General features: G+C 40.2%; 1 protein-coding gene and 1 long non-coding RNA gene across 2 annotated transcripts; one reads left to right on the top strand and one right to left on the bottom strand.

Annotated features, from left to right (window-relative positions):
- Positions 1–7,165: 7,165 nt before the first annotated feature.
- On the bottom strand, positions 7,166–18,638 carry LOC109200363 (skin secretory protein xP2-like). Its single transcript, XM_019355909.1, has 4 exons — positions 18,090–18,638; positions 15,535–15,598; positions 7,736–7,989; positions 7,166–7,282 (listed from the first exon to the last, which is right to left on the bottom strand). Exons 1-4 carry the CDS (start codon positions 18,513–18,515, stop codon positions 7,214–7,216), a joined length of 813 nt encoding a protein of 270 aa, XP_019211454.1. The 5' UTR covers positions 18,516–18,638; the 3' UTR covers positions 7,166–7,213.
- LOC109200364 (uncharacterized) lies at positions 12,370–13,563 on the top strand. Its single transcript, XR_002060530.2, has 2 exons — positions 12,370–12,576; positions 12,667–13,563. It is a non-coding gene; the product is annotated as an uncharacterized LOC109200364 (long non-coding RNA).
- Positions 18,639–18,870: the final 232 nt, after the last annotated feature.

Below are 18,870 nucleotides of genomic sequence, written 5' to 3'. Positions count from 1 at the left end.
TTGACCAGAGACCGGCCCACCAGGTATTAAAGCCATAAAGCCTTTGAATGAAAACAAACGTTGTTGTGACAGTGATGTACACTGTCTTTTTGGTATATGTATGATTTCTATACATTTTACGTCAGATAAAAACTTTGTTTGCAAGATTCAGATAATTATTTAATAAAAGCTAGACTGTTAAGAGATTCTTTAGGATTTTGGGACTTTTATTATGTTATGCTTAAAAGTAAGTTTCATTATCTAGATGCGTTTGCTCTTTTTAGTATTCAGCTTAAACTCTGCAACTCTGTGCAGACTCCTAAATGGGGAAGTTACACAGGAAGCCTGCATGTGCTCTCTGAATAAAGACTCTTTCTTTCTATTGCACTAGGCGAGTCTCCCTGAGTCTCGACCGTGTACACGTTAAACCTGTCTGAGCGTTTTATTCTGACCTGAGTTGCATAACAGGAAAACTCCTGACATTTCTTGGTCCTTCGAGCCGGATGGGACAAAGCATTTTTGTGAGATCCCACAGGAAAACCTCATCGAGCCCTGACGTCGTGAGAAGCCCGCGCTGAAGTCTGTCGACAGCTCCTCTCTAGGTAGAGGATATAAAGTCCAGAGACGTGACATTCGGGTTCTGGCCAGCGTTCTTATAAGTGGTCCACGGCGGTGGGGGTCGATGAGGTAGACCTGAGAGACCGGCAGTGAATCAGCAACCAGGTGAATATTAACACTCAGACACCTCGCGTAAAACGTCTAGGCTCGGCTCGCCCAGAGGGGTTGGTAGCATTCCTAAAAGTAAACGCTCGCCTGAAAAAGGGGCTGGAAGCTATTTTAGATAAACCTGGTCCGTAAGACGTAGTACGCGTTGAAAAGGTATTGTTGTTGTTTTATTTTTGTTGGTGGAATAAGTTGATTTTACAGCACAATAAGGAGGCTGAACTATTCCACTATTTTGTTTGCTGTTGGCCACCCAAGTACTGGTGAAAAGAGAGAAACAGGTCATGTTTCATCACGTAAAGATGACACCGCTTTCAAGAATAGCTTGAAAGTAGAAGGCCGTGTCAACTACCTCTCTCGATTCTCGTGCCAGAGAAGGTGCCGCAGTTGTGTAGTTGTAAAGTGTTAAAATTAAGAGGATTAAAATGGGTAACTCACTGCTGATGAGCAGTGGTTAGAAAAGAAATGTCCAGGAGCCGGACAAATTAGTGCATATAGATGGAGAAATCCAAAGAAAACCTAAATGTCCCACGTGGGAGGGAAAATGCATTGACTAAACTATAAGAAACCCTCCAAGCAGAAATAAATACTGAAAAGGAAGCTAAAAAGAAAACAAAGAGTACACAAGAGTTGTAATATTTTAAAGCATGGAAAGTGGAATGAAGTGGAATAAACAAAAGGTTAAATTAAGGTTAAATTCAAGTAGAGCTTATCTGCGATATGCATGATAATAGGAGATAATAGGAAGGTTAACAACCTGTAAACTGGTATTAACAATGAAACATAGTTGGCATGACGACCGTGCCTAGAATGAATAGAATGCATGAAACCAGATAATTCACACAAAATATATCAAATAAAAAAGAGAGATGCATAAGGCATATTAAGGCTGTGTCATTGTTCAGCCAAGGAAAATGTCTCCAGCTTGGGAAGGTGTGAAGCTGCAGATTCACACAGACCCGTGATGGATACATAATAAAATATAAACTAATATACTATTGTATATTAGTAGTAAAGTAGTGTATTGTAAGATACTATTGCTGTTATAAAAAAGGAATAACAATACAATGATAACATTAATAATGACATACTATTAATAAGAAGGGGCACCTCAGTCAGTTATGATGTGAGGTGGATGATTGTTAAAAGTAGTCTGATTCAAGCTTAAGGTTTGCTCAAACTCAGTACAATGATATATGAGATGAAGAAAATAAGGAAATAACTACACTAATCAGGTGCATAGAGACACTTGACCTGCTTGTAAACCTGTCATCTTAGATGAGACTTCGTTAGGATGAAGAGCAAACCTATACTAACAACTAATGAGAAGCTGAATTAAATATGTGGACACTACCAAGCTAATGAGGAGCGGTGACGCGCATGGAGATGCTGGTTTTGCTCACTACAATTGTATAAATAGAGTTTGAATTCATTACTGTGGATGTACAGTGAGTGACCTCTATATATCTTGAAAAGCATGTCTGAAATACTCGTATGAAAGCATATTTTGAGTGATTCTAACTGTAAATGCTGTGAGTAGTAGGTTTTGAGTGAATAACACTACAAAGGTTCATAGTAGAGTGAGTGAACAAGTGGAAGTTTGAGTGTGTGTGTGATGATACCTGATGTCTGAAAGGGCTCTATTCAGGAGTGTGAGCGTGACATAAAGGTGTTGGTTTTAGATCAAGATTTAGCAGAATTAAAGAGGGTTTATAGACTATGAATACAAAGAGAAACAAAAGAGTTCGATTAGTCTGCAGAAACAGGAAATATGTATATAAATATATATGTGTGCCTGCGGTGTGTCAAGACAGCTCACAGAGAGAAACAGAACTCTATGAATAGACTCTATGAATAGAATGAATAGACAACACATACTCAAATTGTTATATGTGAAATTATTTTTGGAAAGGGTCAGAAGAGATAATTTGAACTTAGAACTCAGTGATATGACGCATGAATTAAACCTTATGGCAATAAACACTTGCAATGAAGAAAGCAGCTTACACTCAATTAATATGAACGCAAAGCCTTAGGCCATAGGCAATTTGTTTTATTTTTGTTTGTTTGCTTAGTGAGTTTGGAAAATAAATTTGTGATCATACTTGTGATCACAAATTTGCAGCAGCACAACAAACTGTAGACACATTAATGTCTGACTCCTCAATGCAAATACCACTTGATGTGCTTATAAACGAACAGAAAGCTGCACCAACTACAGAACAAAGGAAATGGTTAAAAGGTGGAGCACAGCCAGAAAGTGGTTTGATGACTTGTAATAGCAAACCAATACTACCAAAGTCCCTACACATATCAGCAGCATTATTGTCAACAGGAGGGGGGGTAGGAGTGGTAGATAAAATTTCGGAAATTTGTCGGAACATGCATGATTTGCCAAAAACATAATGCACATAATGCGCATAATGCACACCACCTCATCCTTTTCATACAATCCACATGACTTTTATTGAGCTAAATGAAAGCCAAGGCTCAGAATACGCTCTAGTGATCATAGACGTGATCTCAAAATGGCCAGAAATCTATCCAGTAAAAAGGCAGACGCCATCTCAGTAGCAAAATGTTTGTGCAACCATTTTATTTCAATATATGGCATCCCCACTCTGATAAGATCAGACAATGGGACACATATTGTTAATGAAGTAATCAGTAAGGTCTCTGAAGCACTAGGAAATAAAACAGAGACTGAGAAAATGCATGGAAGAAACAGGGAGACCATGGCCTGAGTGTATAGGCCTGGTAAAAAAGTGGATGAGACTGACACAAAGTTCTCAGAAACTCACACCTTTTGGAATCATTCACGGTAGACTATTTCCACTACCAATCACAAGTGAGCCTATAGATAAGTCAATAAGAAAAACTACACTAGCCGAATGGATGACTAAATTACTTGGAAATAAAGAGGTTGTTCTAAACAACTCTCCAGTATCTTGCAGGTTGAAACCAGGTGATTGGATCCTGATCAAAGTACTCCAAAGGCAAAATTGGAGTTCACCAAGGCGGGAAGGTCCTTATCAAGTGCTACTCACCACACCTACTGCCTGCAAAATAGCAGAAAGACCGTCCTGGATCCATCAAAGCCACTGCAAAAAAGTGAGTGACAACCTAAACGTTTAGACGCCGACACCCCTAACTCCTGTATGGTGATCTATTGGTGGAGGGAGGGCTGATCGGGTACACCCCGCCTTCTTCTTGCCAGTAGTCTACTCATCAGAGGTCACAGGTGTGTCTGGTCATCATGAAGACACTCGTCCTCCTAGTGGCTAATGTTGCACTCCTGGTGAGTTTCTTAACACTCACCTGAAAGAAAGAAGATGAACAACGCATGGTATCGATATATACACATGATAGCACACCCAGAAAAGACTGCTATGTTTGCTCCTATATGCCCCCAGCGACACAGTACGCCACCTTGTATGCGAAGGGAATGGACATGATTCAAGCAAAGTGTGCCGCAAGCTACGCCAGCCGTGGAATCGTGGTCAACCATGAGGAACCTCTCCAGATAGGACTACGAAACGGCACATGTGACGAATGGTTCTGGGTTGACCTGAAAGTGAAGCACAGAAGTAAGGCTAAATCATTCCCAGTCTTTCTTGAAAACAATGGGAATTAGAGCCACAGCCTATGCTACCGCCAAGAGAACGGATCCACGCCAATGGGAAACACCACCACCAACTGCAAAGCAGTACAGACACACGCTCCTGGAGGGCCCGTGAAGAGCAGCAACATCTCAAATGGCACCTTCTGGGTGCAAGGGATTGCCTGGGATATCCTTCCTGGGAATCGGACAGGTCAGTGCGCTCCCATTTTCATATCTGACCACACTTTCAAGATAACCATGGACGCCACGTCAACTTCAACGTCAACAACAAGGAAAGGACGAAGCACCCCGGACCTCAAGCAGCATGATTCCATATGGGGTTCCGATGTCCCAGAGGAATTTAAACTTTGGACTGAAAGACAAAAGGTTCTGAATGCTTCATGTAGATTCAACGACGAATGGGATCAGGAGATTGATGCTCTGTGCATTGCAGTAATGCAACACAGGGTAGCATTGGACATAATTCTCGCCGAGAAAGGAGAATTCTCTTTAACAACACATGTTGCACATACATTCCAGATAATGTGCACTCACCGAACATGACTGATGCTCTGAAAACACTCAGACAACTTCGGGATACACAACAACGAGACTATGCCGCAAACACAGAAGACTGGCTTACGTGGCTTTTAAGCGGCTCTTGGAAGTCCCTGCTGATTAAAGGACTTGTTTTTGTTGGTGTTATAATACTGTTATTCTGCTTCAATTCATGCTTGCCTCACCCTGTCACAGAATGAAGAAGGTGATAATGAGATAGACGCTTGGATATAACATGTTTACAAGTGGCCGTAGGCTGATACACTGATAGTGGTTGCTATGTACATATACATATGTACAACAGGAGGGAATGTTAAGAGATTCTTTAGGATTTTGGGACTTTTATTATGTTATGCTTAAAAGTACATTTCATTATCTAAATGTGTTTGCTCTTTTTAGTATTCAGCTTAAACTCTGCAACTCTGTGCAGACTTCTAAATGGGGAAGTTACACAGGAAGCCTGCAGTTCTATTTTCTCTCTTCCTGTATGTGCTCTCTGAATAAAGACTCTTTTTATTGCACGAGGCGAGTCTCCCTGAGTCTCGACCGTGTACACGTTAAACCTGTCTGAGCGTTTTATTCTGACCTGAGTTGCATGTACTGTCAACATTGGCTGTCTCTCACCCTTTACCCACCCCTGTTGCTTGTCATGTGTTTCTTTGGTGTATTAGAGTTTTTTCATGTGCTATGTGCAGAGGTGTTTTTTTCTGTTCTCAAACTGATCTCCCTGTTGGAGCTCAGTCTGGGGGGAGTATTTTTTTCTCCTTATCTTTCCTCACGTGGTGCTTTTTCCATTGTTATACCTCTGACCTTTCTTCCCCATGTGATGTTTTTGTGTAATGCATGTATGGTCGGAGGGTAAGATAGGTCGGCAGCCTTAACATGAAATTTCCCCCTGTGGGACTAATAAAGGTATATCAAATCAAATATTTTTATTTCATGTTGATCCTCTGAGTGTAATGGTACATTTTAATTTGAATTTATCAGAGCTAAACAAAATAGGTTTGCTTTCTTTACTTTTCTCTTCTTCTTTGCAGTACCACATCCTAGCACATGCCCCTGTCGGTTGTAGTCTACTTTTAATAATTGTCTACTTTAAGGGAGAACCTAAATCACGTGGCCCAGTGTTTGTTATTACATAACTGTATTTTGAATGTGACAAATCTACCATTCCCCTATGTTATTCATAAATATTGTTTTGGTTTTGGCTATTTTCCTCTATAAAATTTAATTGATTTTTTTGTTTTGTTTTTTTAACAGTAGTGTGCTATGGTTAATAACATATTCCAGTCATGAGTGATATCAAAAGTTTTCTCCACTCTTGCATTTGGCATTCCCGACAATATGAGATGATACTCTCATCAAAACACAGCCAATTAAACACAGTTTTCTTAAAGCAAACATCAGTAACTCTAAATTAGCATCTAAAGGGTTCAGTCTGCAGCTCCACCTCTCTTGGGAAGCTACCGTCTCCCCCTCTGGTCTCTCTTGTCCTCCTGCTCCTGCAAAAACAAAACAAAGCATCCAAGCTTTTCTTACCAGCTGGGTAAATTGTTGCTCAACATTTACTAATTCTAAAGTTGGTGCAGTCTTTGTGTCAGTATCAAGTCAGTCTAAACTTTAGTCCACATCGCCAGTCCATCACAGTCCAGTCACACATATCCATACCAGATATTGCTGATAGGGGTCCTGCCCTCCTCTTCAGTCTGTTTGCGTCCATTGCTGCTGCTGTTCAAAGTTCAGTCCGTCCTGGTTCTGACCCCAGTTGGTGCAGTCCTTTCTCCAGTACCCATGCTCGCCGCAGGTGAAACCTAGATCTTCTTCTGTGTTTGTCTGTTCTGAGGTGCCTTTTGACCTCAGTTGCTCCTTCTGTCTCTAGCACGCCCTTTTCTCTGCTCTGCGTTGGTCCGTCACTGCCCTGCACTGTTAATGCAGAGTTATCAAGGTCAGCATTCTGTTGCTCGGCCTCACTTTTCATCCGGGCTTGGTGGGCGTGTCGTCACAGCTCTGTCAGCTGAAGCTGTCTGGGAATTTCCCCCATGTAGTGAATCCAGCCTAGGGTTTAGGGCCCTCCGTCTCCGCTGCATGAGATCCCTTTCCTGCTGCACCGTTGACATTTTCAAGTTGTTGTGGTGGGTCCAGCTGCTGCAGCCAAGGCACACTGCATGTTTTTCTCTCACCACATCTCTTGTTGAGACAAGAACTAATTTAGCTAAGTGACAGAGGAAATGCAACTTTTTCTGGTTTAATTTCATTTCAATACTCATTGTGGCAATTTGGGTAGGAGATTCATATTAATCACACTCACAGACCAGCACAGTTTTATTTTTCATTCACTTTTATTTTTTTTTATTAGGTCTGCCAATTCTGACAGGTTATTGGCAATTTCTTGTAACATGTCCGCCATTCTTTTGCTGGATCCTATAAAAGTGAGCAAACAGAAGACAGGAGAACAGGAAAGAAAAAAAATACAAACATTGCATGAGTAAGTAAGCATCACCAGCAAACATCCTATAAAATAACCTCCATTGAACAGGGTTTCTCTTTGAATACTCTTTGTGATGGAGCACAAAACAGCAGCTACAGTGTCACATTGTTGTTGAAAAGTCTGGAAACACCAAATGTAGGTCGACTGAAAGTTTTACTGCCCCTTTCTCCAATCTGGCCACCCATGTTGCCAATGAGCCTTTCATTCCACTGCTGTGTTTTACTCATTGGATTATTTAAAAAAAAAAAAGATAATAATAAAAAATGCATCAATTATTTTGTTTAGTTTTAAGAATGTGCAGTTGGTACCTCCAGGACAATAACAGACATTATTTTAAACTCTGCAAACCTTCAATGTATGCTTTTATTCTAGAACAGTATACTTACGGGGCCCGGCGGCGGCGGCTCCAGCTTCAGGGGGCCCGGCAGAGGGCCCGGCGGCTCCAGCTTCAGGGGGCCCGGCAGAGGGCCCGGCGGCTCCAGCTTCAGGGGGCCCGGCAGAGGGCCCGGCGGCGGCGGCTCCAGCTTCAGGGGGCCCGGCAGAGGGCCGGCAGAGGCGGCTCCAGCTTCAGGGGCCGGCAGAGGGCCCGACGGCGGCGGCTCCAGCTTCAGGGGCCGGCAGAGGGCCCGACGGCGGCAGCCTGTAAAAACAAAGAAGTCATTCTAAGCATACTCATCATCATATCATACAGCTCTAATGTAGAGTAAAGGCTAAGCAACATAGCGTTCTTCTGCATAGCATTGTTCTGTGGAACAGCAGCTGTCCATTAAACATTGCTTTGAAATCATTAAGGAAATAACGTACACAGATATCTTGAAATAAGTCATTATAACAGCACACTTGACTGTGACCTACCTCTTACTTTCAGGGGTCCACCATTGCCTCCCCGCCCCCCCCCCCACCATCCTAAAGGCAGATAATCTAGTGACAACCATCTACCAGCCTCATTACAACCTCTTGCAGACTAATGATAATAATAATAATAATAATAAGCAAATTTCTTGTAGCTTAACAAGATTTATTGCCTTACATTTAGCCAGATTATCTTGTCCATCTTGTTTTGAACATTACAAGCTAGTTTCCAGTCTCGTGTGAGATGATTAGACTTGTTTCAAGTATATATTACTTTTTTTCCTTATTTAGTCTGTAAATCTAAAATGAACCATTTTACATTTATTTCAAGCAAATATAGCTTTTAGATAGAGTGTAAAACAAAATTATCTTAAAATAAGAAACATTCACCTTTTTCCTTGAAATAAGAAAGTCAATCATTGGAAGGTATATTTATATCTGAGACCTGTCACAGATGTATTTGTTACCATGTAAAATAAGCCACAAAATCTTGATCAATATAAGCATTTGTCCAGAGGATTGTTTTAATCTGTTGTCACTTGAAGCTAAACTAGAATTATTATTTTTTTTTTTATGAATTATAGAACATTTTTGAGACATTTTATTAAATTCAGTTTATATTCCAAAATCTCTTTTTCCCCAAAGTCTGTTTTTGTTTCATAATGGTGTATTTATTTCAGAAAGTCATTTAACAACTGAATTTCTTATTCAGGCAATCAGGGTCAGTGGGTGGGACCTGAACGCTCATTGGCTGCTGCTTAAAATTAAAGTGTCTCAAAATGTTTCTATTATTACAAAAAAAGAATCGTAGTGAAATAAATATTTAATAAAATATTATAAAAATACACAATGTAAAATAAAAATTAAATGACACATTTTAACACTTTGGTGTTCCATAGTCTAGTTCATATTAAAAAGTTAAATAATGTATTAGCACTAGGTTAGGTTCCTGTATTCCTCGGTACAACCATCAATCCCACATATCACACGAAAGTCTGGACTACTGCTATGAATTGTATTAATATGGCTCAAAAGAGACTTTAATGTTAAGGCAAGAAAAACAAAACAAATCCCACACCTCCAACACGCCATCTTGTTTGGGGAAAAGACCTGAAAGAAGTTCTTGGCGGGCAGAGTAGTAGAGGTCAATACCAAGTTTGAAGGGGTGGTTTATACCAAGTCTGCATTTAACTTGTGTAGTAATTAGAGATGGCACGATACCACTTTTTTATGTCCGATACCGATATCATAAATTTGGATATCTGCCGATACTGATATTAATCCGATATAGTGTGTTTTTTAATCAATAAAACCGTTTTTTTAATATCTTGCTGCATTTTGTATAAGTTCATACTCAAGTTTAAATAAACAACAACACTAAAGCTATTCTGTTATACCTGTATGTAAAAAATACACTGCACCCAAAATATTTCATAGTTCAGCAATACTGATCAATCTAATAAACTTAAACCTACTCCATCCTCCCTATTCTGGTATTTTAAAGAGTACTTAGCAGAAATATTAAGCAACCTAACTAATAGGGTTGCAAACTCCCAGCAAAAAAAAAAAAAAAAATAGGGACCCACCCCCCACCCTCCACCTCATGATGCTTAATCAACGTAATCAACTTTAATTTGATGCAGTGTGGAAAAAAAAAAAAAAAAAAAAAAAAAATGCACAGAATTAAATTATTTTTCAAGAATAATTAAATAGATTCAACATCTTTCTTCTACAGAATTGCAGACTGCACAGACGGTACCTTCCCAAAGGAAAAAGTACTATAGCTTACTAGGGTATATTAGACTTAACAGTTACTATATACAGTAATGGACTTCTATACATTTTACATCAGATTAAAACTTTGGGTGTAAGATTCAGATAATTATTTATTAAAAGCTAGACATTTTAAATGAGAATAAGAAAGAAAAGTATGTCTTTGTGCCCCCTTTTCCCTGTTCATGCCCTATCGGCCCCCCTGGCTACACTTTGCTAGATCCGCCCCTGCACAGTTACCAGCCGTCAGCTACGTAGAAAAGGATCCTGGTGTAGAAAGTAATATTAAATAAATTCTAACGACAGCTTATCAAGCTTAAACGTGCTGCTGTTGTTCAGCCGCTGGTTTCCTCTTTCTGGTGCAAAGTGGGCCAAAAACAAAGAAGAGAGACGGACTCGCGACAGAAAAGCCGATCAGCTGATCATTAAGCAGTTTCACGACTGAAGTAGCGGCAGGAGAGGGAGAGAGAGAGGCCGTTGCTCCATATATCGGTTGTTAAGCTTAACGTAGGTACGCTTTACAAACATTCAGAGATGAACTTACACACTTGCTTTACTTCTCTCTGGGATAACTTCCTCGAGATGAAATGCTGGATTGCTAGCGAGGCTACAAATATACACAGCCGCTCTATCACGTGAGCGCACTGCTCCGACGTGCTACGGTTATGAGCCGAGTTACGCCATGTCGCAAGTTTTGTGAGGTGCTTTTTTGATATTTAATGGATCGGATTACATTTTTTTATTTCTCACCGATATCCGATCCAGCAATTTACGTCAGTATCGGACCGATACCGATACCTAATATCGGATCGGTCCATCTCTAGTAGTAATGTAATTGTAAAAATGACTACAACAGTCATAGTAATTGATGGGTTATTTGTTAAAATTAGTTTTACTAATGCCGGTTCATTATGCATGTTATGATCACGTTTTACAAGCTTTACACAGACGAAAATGTGTAACACTACCTCCCCCCTGGCTGCCCTCAAGTGGCTCTGTCCATTATCTCACTGTTTGAATCAGAGCGAAGGACATGAGGGAGCACGTTCGGACTGGATTCTGTTAAGCTAATTAACTTTTGCTTGCAAACATTTAAGGTTCTTTTAGCTTTGACTTACTGTAGTAACATCAGTCGTGGTCAAATATTAAGTTTTACCAAGGCAGTATTATCAGTTTACTACCAATGGGTAGTTAGCCAAAACTGCCAGCCAGCTAGCTAGCTTAGTTCATTCAGAATGCTGAATTGTTAGCATGCAGTGAGAGTTTAAAATTATTAATGGTGCTAGTTGGGTAAATTTAGTTTCATATACTTAACATAGCTATACAACAAAAGAACTACAGTTGATATCCGCCTTTGCAAAAGTCAGTTTTGCATGTCCCACCCACGGACAATAAAAAGCTGCAGTGGGGTTGGACAGATCTATATTTAACTTAAATGAGGATTTACTTAAGTCATCAAGAGTTAACTTTCAAAATTACATTTAACCAACATGAGTTTATTCAAGGGGCGGCACGGTGGCATGGTGGTTAGCACTGTTGCCGCACAGCAAGAAGGTCCTGAGTTCAATTCCACCATCAGGCCGGGGTCTTTCTGTGTGGAGTTTGCATGTTCTCCCCGTGTTTGCGTGGGTTCCCTCCAAATTGTCACTAGGTGTGAATGTGAGCGTGAATGGTTGTCTGTCCCTGTGTGTTGGCCCTGCGACAGACTGACGACCTGTCCAGGGTGTACCCCGCCTCTCGCCCTATGACAGCTGGGATAGGCTCCAGCGCCCCCCGCGACCCTGGAAAGGATAAGCGGAAGCGAATGGATGGATGGATGGATGGAGTTTATTCAAATTTTATTTGCAAGTCCAGTTTGGGTAATGAAATAATGCACATTTATGAATGACATCTTTACCTATAGATTTACTTTAAGCTTCATTTCCGACAGATCATGATTAATCATATAAACTATTGTAAGTTGGAGATGTGAACTTACTTCCAATTATTTATGTTGTAAACTATTAATATAAATCAGGTCACTTTAACCTTGCTGAACCGAGGTAATATTTTTTCTTATGGATGAAGTGGCCTAATCTGAGCTTTGATCATTTGTTGAATGACTTGACAAGCAGTTGGGCACTATTAGTTTTAGTTTGAAAACTAGTTTGGAATAGCCTTGTCATAAATTTTATGTGAGCAATTTTATAAGACTTAACCATGGAAGAACAGTGAAATGTATACATTTAAAAGAGATGTACAACTTTTACTGACTTATTTACAGCTGCCAACATAGATGAGGTCTTGCTCCACACCCTCAGTAGGGACGATTTAAGGGACCTACTTCCAGGGTCTGAAAATTTTATGAGGAGGAAACAGTTGTGGGCTCAAGTTCACAAAGAGGCAAGTTTTGCCGCTTTTGATTGAAAAACTCCTAGCACAACACATTTTGTTTAGGACTCCTGTAATATAACTATTTTTGTTTTCTTATTTAGGATGAAACTAAAGAAAAGGTGTCTCATGGATATCTCACCATGTGACCAGGGAGAAGATTATGATGCAGATTCAAGTGGTGGATCAAACATGCTTTTGCCACCCAGGAGCAGTTCTGGTGACAACAGTTGTAAGTGAAAGATTACAATTATGGCAATAATATTGAATATTGAACTGAAAGTTGATTTAGTTCTTTCTTTCCTGTTCTGTTTAAACATAGCCCTGTTCAGGGCACTACCAACTCTCTTCCCATCACAAGCTGCACCACCCAAGAAGATGGGACATGTCAGTGAAGCACTGATTCATGTCCTTCAGGTCTGGTTTCTTCATATTTGTTATCAAATAATGTCCCTAAAGCATTCACTTTAACAGTTTATTTGGCATATGGCCTTTTTATCCATGCAAGTCCTGCAACAATGTAGTTTATATTTGGAAAAGTGTGCAGAAATCTGAAATGGCACAAACACTGATAGATCAAAAATTTCATTAAAAAAAAATAAGAAAATCATAAAGAAATTAAAAACAAAATGGAAATAATTACATATTTAACTATCACAGGTGCAGTACCTTTGTCATTTCCTGAAGTGTGTAAAGACATAATCCTAACAGTGATGAGGCAGAATTTATTACATTTTTCAAACATGAATATTTGGGATTTTCTATACAGTATTTGTCAATCTAAAGAAAAATAACATTAATATGGTCTGTAGCGCATCTGATCTATGGTTGTCATCATTCATATATCACCCCAGGGGTGCACCCCAAAGGGATCAATAAAGTAAAGTCTACTTGTGGTTAAGTATTTGAACTACCCTGATAGCTTTGAAGTTGAAATTGATACTTGAATTTATTTATTTATTTTTTTAATTCTTTGTTCTGTATTACATTAATAAAAGTACTTTTTTTCTTTAAACACATCTGTTCTGCAAATTCTGTTTAAAATTTCAAATGCTCATTTTATATGTTGAGTAGTTAACTGGTTTAACAGTTCTAAAAGGAACACAAAATAACAATGTTACACTTACAATGTGTCTTTAAATTTTTGTATACTATGATTGACTGAAATATTTGTTACTGTTTGGAGAGTTTGTTTCCAATAAAGGTCATGCACACAGTATACTTTGCCTGCTTTCATTTGGTATACAGGCTTTGTCCTGTTTTAAGATTAAAAAGAAGAATTCGCTTGTTTAGTGGGTCTTGTTTTAAGAGCTTTTCTCTCAAAGTAACAAAAAAAATGAAAACTTAATTAAAGCACTTACAGACTTATTTTGGGTTTGACTTAACAGAGTTCTTGGAATAGCTAATTCACAACTTGTTTTAAGATATCTCTTACTTGTCTAAAGCCTAGATATATTTTCTTATTTTGAGAATTCTTACCAAGTGTAATTCTCTTACTGCACTGACAGATTATTTCACTAAATTTAAGAAGATTTAGACTACAATCTAATATTTTTGAACTTATTTTAAGATGGGTAATTTTTGCAGTGTTTCTTTAAAATGATTTAATGTACTAGTTTTTAGATTATTTGCCTTGATTTGTTCCTTAGAATAAGTGTTTTATGCCTATTTTCAGATTTAATTTCTTCAACATTTTGCTTAGAACAAGTGGTTAAAGCTTATTTTAGGTTTCAATTGCCGTGATTGGTTGCCTGGAATAAGTGTGTAAGGATTATTTTAAGATTTAACCATCTTATTTGTTCCCTAGAATAAGTGGTTAAATTTTATTTTAAGTTTCAATTGTTCTGATTTGTTGCCTGGAATAAGTGTAAAAGACTTAAGAAGATTTAAATAAAGCTAAAATTATTTCAAGAAATCTTAGTAAGAAAGAAGAGAAAAAAAAAAAGAAAAAAAAAAGAAAACACCACTTACCCCACTGGCAGATAATTTCACTTGTTTTAAGCAAATCATCACCAAAAATAAGCATATTTATCTAGTATTAAGGAGGTGGGTTTTTGCAGTTTATTATTGACAATAATAATAATAATAATAATAATAATAAATTGCATTTATATAGCGCTTTTCGAGACCCTCAAAGTGCTTTAGAATTCCACTATTCATTCACACACACACACACACACACACACACACACACAGTTGTAGCCACATCTGCCCTGGGGCAGACTAACAGAAGCGAGGCTGCCATATCGCGCCATCGGCCCCTCTGGCCATCACCAGTAGGTGGTAGATAGGTGAAGTGTCTTGCCCAAGGACACAACGACTGAGACTGTCGGAGCCGGGGCTCGAACCCGCAACTTTCCGGTTACAAGACGAACTGCCAACTCTTGAGCCACGATCGCCCCATACATCATACGGAGCATGTCACCTCACCTCACCAACTACAAATCAGATTCCAAAGGCACACCAAGGGGACAGAAGCTGAGAGAACAACAACGGGGGATTAGAGCAGAAACAAGTGGGCAGCCAGTGACACTCATTCTGCACAATCTGGTACAGTTTAAAACAAAAAAGCTGGTTTTGGCCTTTTCTCCCTCTCATCTGGGGAGACACAGCTGACGCACATCAACATGACGCCACAGGGGAAGTCAAACAAAACACATTGAACATGGAAACTACACTTTCAAAATAAAACAAGAAACATGGAGAGATGTAGGCATAACAAGCTTGACAACATGAACACAACACAGACAGGAAACACATGACACATAACCAAGGAGACCTGGATGAAACAAAAACCAGAATAAAACTAATCGAAAAGCAACATATCAGGAGGTCGATCCAGAGGTCGACACATCATAAACATAAGTCCATAAACAAACAGTTCTGGCCTTCTGCCAGCTGTGAATAAATGCACCCTGAGGAGGGTGCATTTATTAAATTTTTGCCCAACTTTACCTTGTCCACAACCTTTGTTCCAAGTGACTCCAGCATGGTCTCAAACAACACTGTACAACCCCCCAAAGCTGCAGTGGTCAAACAAAATGACCCTGCATCCTGTTTTATCAGCTCAAAAATGACATGACATGAGTCAGTCCCCAAGCCTGATACCTGAGCTTTCCCTTTCGGGTCTGGGAATCAGGCTTTGAGGGCCTGCCATTTATTATTTCATATCATACGGGATGTTACTTACTGAAACGGCAGCTCTTCTCAGCTTCGCCCTCCGACCCCGGCGCGTTTTGCGCTTCTTCTTTAGCCTGCGGGCAAAGTTCAAAAAACTGTCTAAGCATACTTTAACAAGCTGTTAGAAGACTTAAGAAACTTTTTTGCACTGCCCTGTCCATTGCATCTTACATTTTTACTTTGTTGTGATTTTGTATTTTATTTTAGAGCAGGAAGCTCAAAGCCCCTGGGGCCTTAACAAGTTTTCACTGGCAGCCATATGGCACTGTATCCTTGGATAAAGTAGGCCCGTGCTTTCAGTAATCTCAAGAAGCCAAAAAGTGACCGAACAGAAAGTGAAATATGTCCACTTTCTGTTGCAACAAAGCAATAATCCTAACATACACACAGTAATGTATAACAAAGGGGTGCATTCAGTAAATAGACAAGCCCCAAATGCATACCATCTTTATTTATAAAGCACTTTAAAATAAAACCAGAGTTCACAAAGTGCTGTACATGCTAATAGCATAAGTAAAGAAAGTTAAAAATAAGATAAAATAAAAATAACTACAATAAATTAAAACGTGTTAAAACAAATTGAGTCAACCCCTTTAATCAGTGCCAAAGGCTTCAGCGAATAAATACGTTTTAAGACTTTTAAACTCAGTAAGAGAAGAGGCCTGCCTAACGTGCATTCCACAACTTGGAGCAGCTACAGCAAAAGCACGATCACCTTTAAATTTATACTTAGTTTTCGGTATCTCCTACCCCTTGGGTCTATTTTCAGGAAGCATGGGATTTCTTTCCACTTTTATGCCGATGACTCCCAGATTTATTTCCCACTTAAAAAGATGATCCACTGTATCAAAAGCAGCAGTTAAATCTAACAGCACAATAAAAACGCAGTCACCTGAGTCAGTTGCTAAAAACACATCATTAAAAACTCTTAAAAGGGCAGATTCGGTACTATGTAAAGCTTTAAAACCAGATTGGAAAACTTCTAAAATACCGTGTTCTTCTAAAAAGGACATTAATTGCTTGTAAACTACCTTTTCAAGAATCTTTGAGATAACAGGCAGTTTGGAAATAGGTCTGTAATTTGCAATAATATCAGGATCAAGAGCAGGTTTCTTGAGTAGAGGCTGAATCACTGCATGTTTATGATTGACAGGTACAACACCAGAGGACAGACTACTACTTACAATGGATTGTACAACTGATGCTATAGTGAGAAAAACCTCTTTGAAAAAAAAAAGAAAAAAAAAGAAAAAAAAAATCGAGGCGGGAGAGCATCATAAGGGGAACCTGAGGGCTTCAGGTGAGCAACCAACTCCTGCAGGCAGTGCAAAGAAACTGGCTCAAACCTGTCAAAGACAGCAGAGCTAGGGACAGGGGTAGAAGGGTCGAGAACGGACTGGGAAATCTGCGCTTTCACAGATAGCACTTTATCAATAAAGAAGTGTAGGAAGTTTTCACAAGTTTCCTGAGAGGACTCAACACCAACAGTCTGTGGAACATGAAGGATAACGTCAATAGTCTTAAATAAGACATGAGGCTTACGACAATTTGCCTGAATAATAGCAGCAAAATGTTTCCTCTTAGCATCTTTTACAGTCTTCTGGTAGGAATTCCAGTAATTTTGTAATATTTGGTATGCCACCTGCAGTTGATCCTTCTTCTATTTACGTTCAGCTCTCCTACACTTTCTTCTGGCAGCACTGGTGTCTTCATTCTGCCAGGGTTCAGATTTGGCTTTAACTTGCCTAAGCTTAAAGGGGGCCAGCGAATCTAAAACAGTTTGGCAGACAGAGTAAAACCATGTACTCAGCTCTTCTGTATCATTACATATGGAATCAGGAAGGCAGCAATTCTGATTAAAAACAATAGAGAACTGACCTGCAGAGGAAGGATTAAAAATACGACAGCACCGAGCAACAACAGGAGGAAGATTAACATTGGTACAAGGAAGGGAAACCTCAAACAAGACAGGCTTATGATCCGACCATAGCTCTAAGTTAGAGACAGGTAAACTGAGTTAAAACAAGATCCAACGTGTGCCCATATTTTTGTGTAGGCACAGACACAGGTTGCACAAGATCAAAAGAGTCAATAAGATTTAAAAAGTCCTTTGCCATTGGCTGGTCAGGGCAGCACACGTGAGTATTGAAGTCCCCAATAATAAGGACATGATCGTATTTTGGCATAATTTCAGCCAACAGATCAGAAAAGTCATTTAAGAAGTCCTTATTGTATTTGAGTCTGTAAACCACAGCACAGAGCACTGTGTGAGAGCGACCCAGCTCAAACACACTCAGTTCAAAGCTACTACGTAATGTTGATAAGGGCAGTGGTTTACATTTATACTGCTTCTTAAAAACAACCGCCAATCCTCCTCCTCTGCCTGATATTCGAGGAGAGTTTAAAGAGCAGCTGTCATCAGGTAAGAGATCTGTGAAAACGCTGGACTCACCGGCCCTCAACCATGTCTCAGTTATACAGAGGAAATCCAGTCCTTGGGTCATAAATAAATCCCTTGAAATAAAAGTTTTATTACTCAGCGATCTAGTGTTCACCAAACCAAACCTGGTGGAGGTCAGCGTGTTCGTGGCTGACTGCGAGACCCGACACAGCGGCCGCAGGTTCTGTAGGTTCGCACCGCGCCGACGAAGATGAGGGAAAATCTTTCGCGGCTGGGACATCAACGGGCACCAGCCAGGCATCGATGGGCTCCAGAGAGCGCGGAGAAAAGACATGATGAGGCACAGATCCACGTTTGTTCCAAGGAGCCGGGGAAGAGCGCACCAAGTACACCTTAAGTTTCACGAGCAGACCGCTACGTTTGCCCCGGCGTCTGAAACGCTTTCGCCGTGAGGCTGGGGCCAGGGTCCGACAAAGGTTAGCTGGTATCCCAGCTAGGAATGGAGGTAACGTCTTATGTCCAGTATAAGTTGTATTGGTAAGATCACTGGCAACTAGTCGGAGGTCCAACAGAGTTTGGCGATTGTACATTAAAAGAGGGTTGACTCTAGCAATAAAAAAACAACACAAACAAACACAGCAGGGGAAGAGACAGACGGCGAGCCACACACACTGGCGCCATCTTGTCTATTCATCACGGAACCTTCATGAATGGACTTACCCCGGCTGCGGCTCCTGCGGCGGCTCCTGCGGCTGCTCCTGCGGCTGCTCCGGCGGCGGCGGCGGCTGCTGCGGCTGCGGCTGCTGCTGCGGCGGCGGCGGCGGCGCGCTGCTGCTCCTGCTCTGTGCTGCTGCTGCTCCTGTGGCTGCTGCTGCTCCTGTGGCTGCTGCTGCTCCTGTGACTCCATGTTCTATCCTCCATCCTTTGGAAGCCGAATTTAAAGGC

This window comes from Oreochromis niloticus, unplaced genomic scaffold, assembly GCF_001858045.2.
Source record: "Oreochromis niloticus isolate F11D_XX unplaced genomic scaffold, O_niloticus_UMD_NMBU tig00007327_pilon, whole genome shotgun sequence".
Classification (NCBI taxonomy): domain Eukaryota; kingdom Metazoa; phylum Chordata; class Actinopteri; order Cichliformes; family Cichlidae; genus Oreochromis; species Oreochromis niloticus.
The sequence above is the reverse complement of the archived record's forward strand: the minus strand, read 5'-3'. Positions and strand labels throughout refer to the sequence as shown.

Bases quoted from the DNA above. Each gene is read 5' to 3' on its own strand.
- LOC109200363 (XM_019355909.1), bottom strand. From the start codon at position 18,515: ATGTACAATCGCCAAACTCTGTTGGACCTCCGACTAGTTGCCAGTGAT. The intron at 7,990-15,534 runs GTAAGTAACATC...TTGTTTTTACAG, and splicing joins TGAGAAGAGCTGCCGTTTCA to GCTGCCGCCGTCGGGCCCTC. The intron at 7,283-7,735 runs GTAAGTATACTG...TCACTTTTATAG, and splicing joins AGCCGCCGCCGCCGGGCCCC to GATCCAGCAAAAGAATGGCG.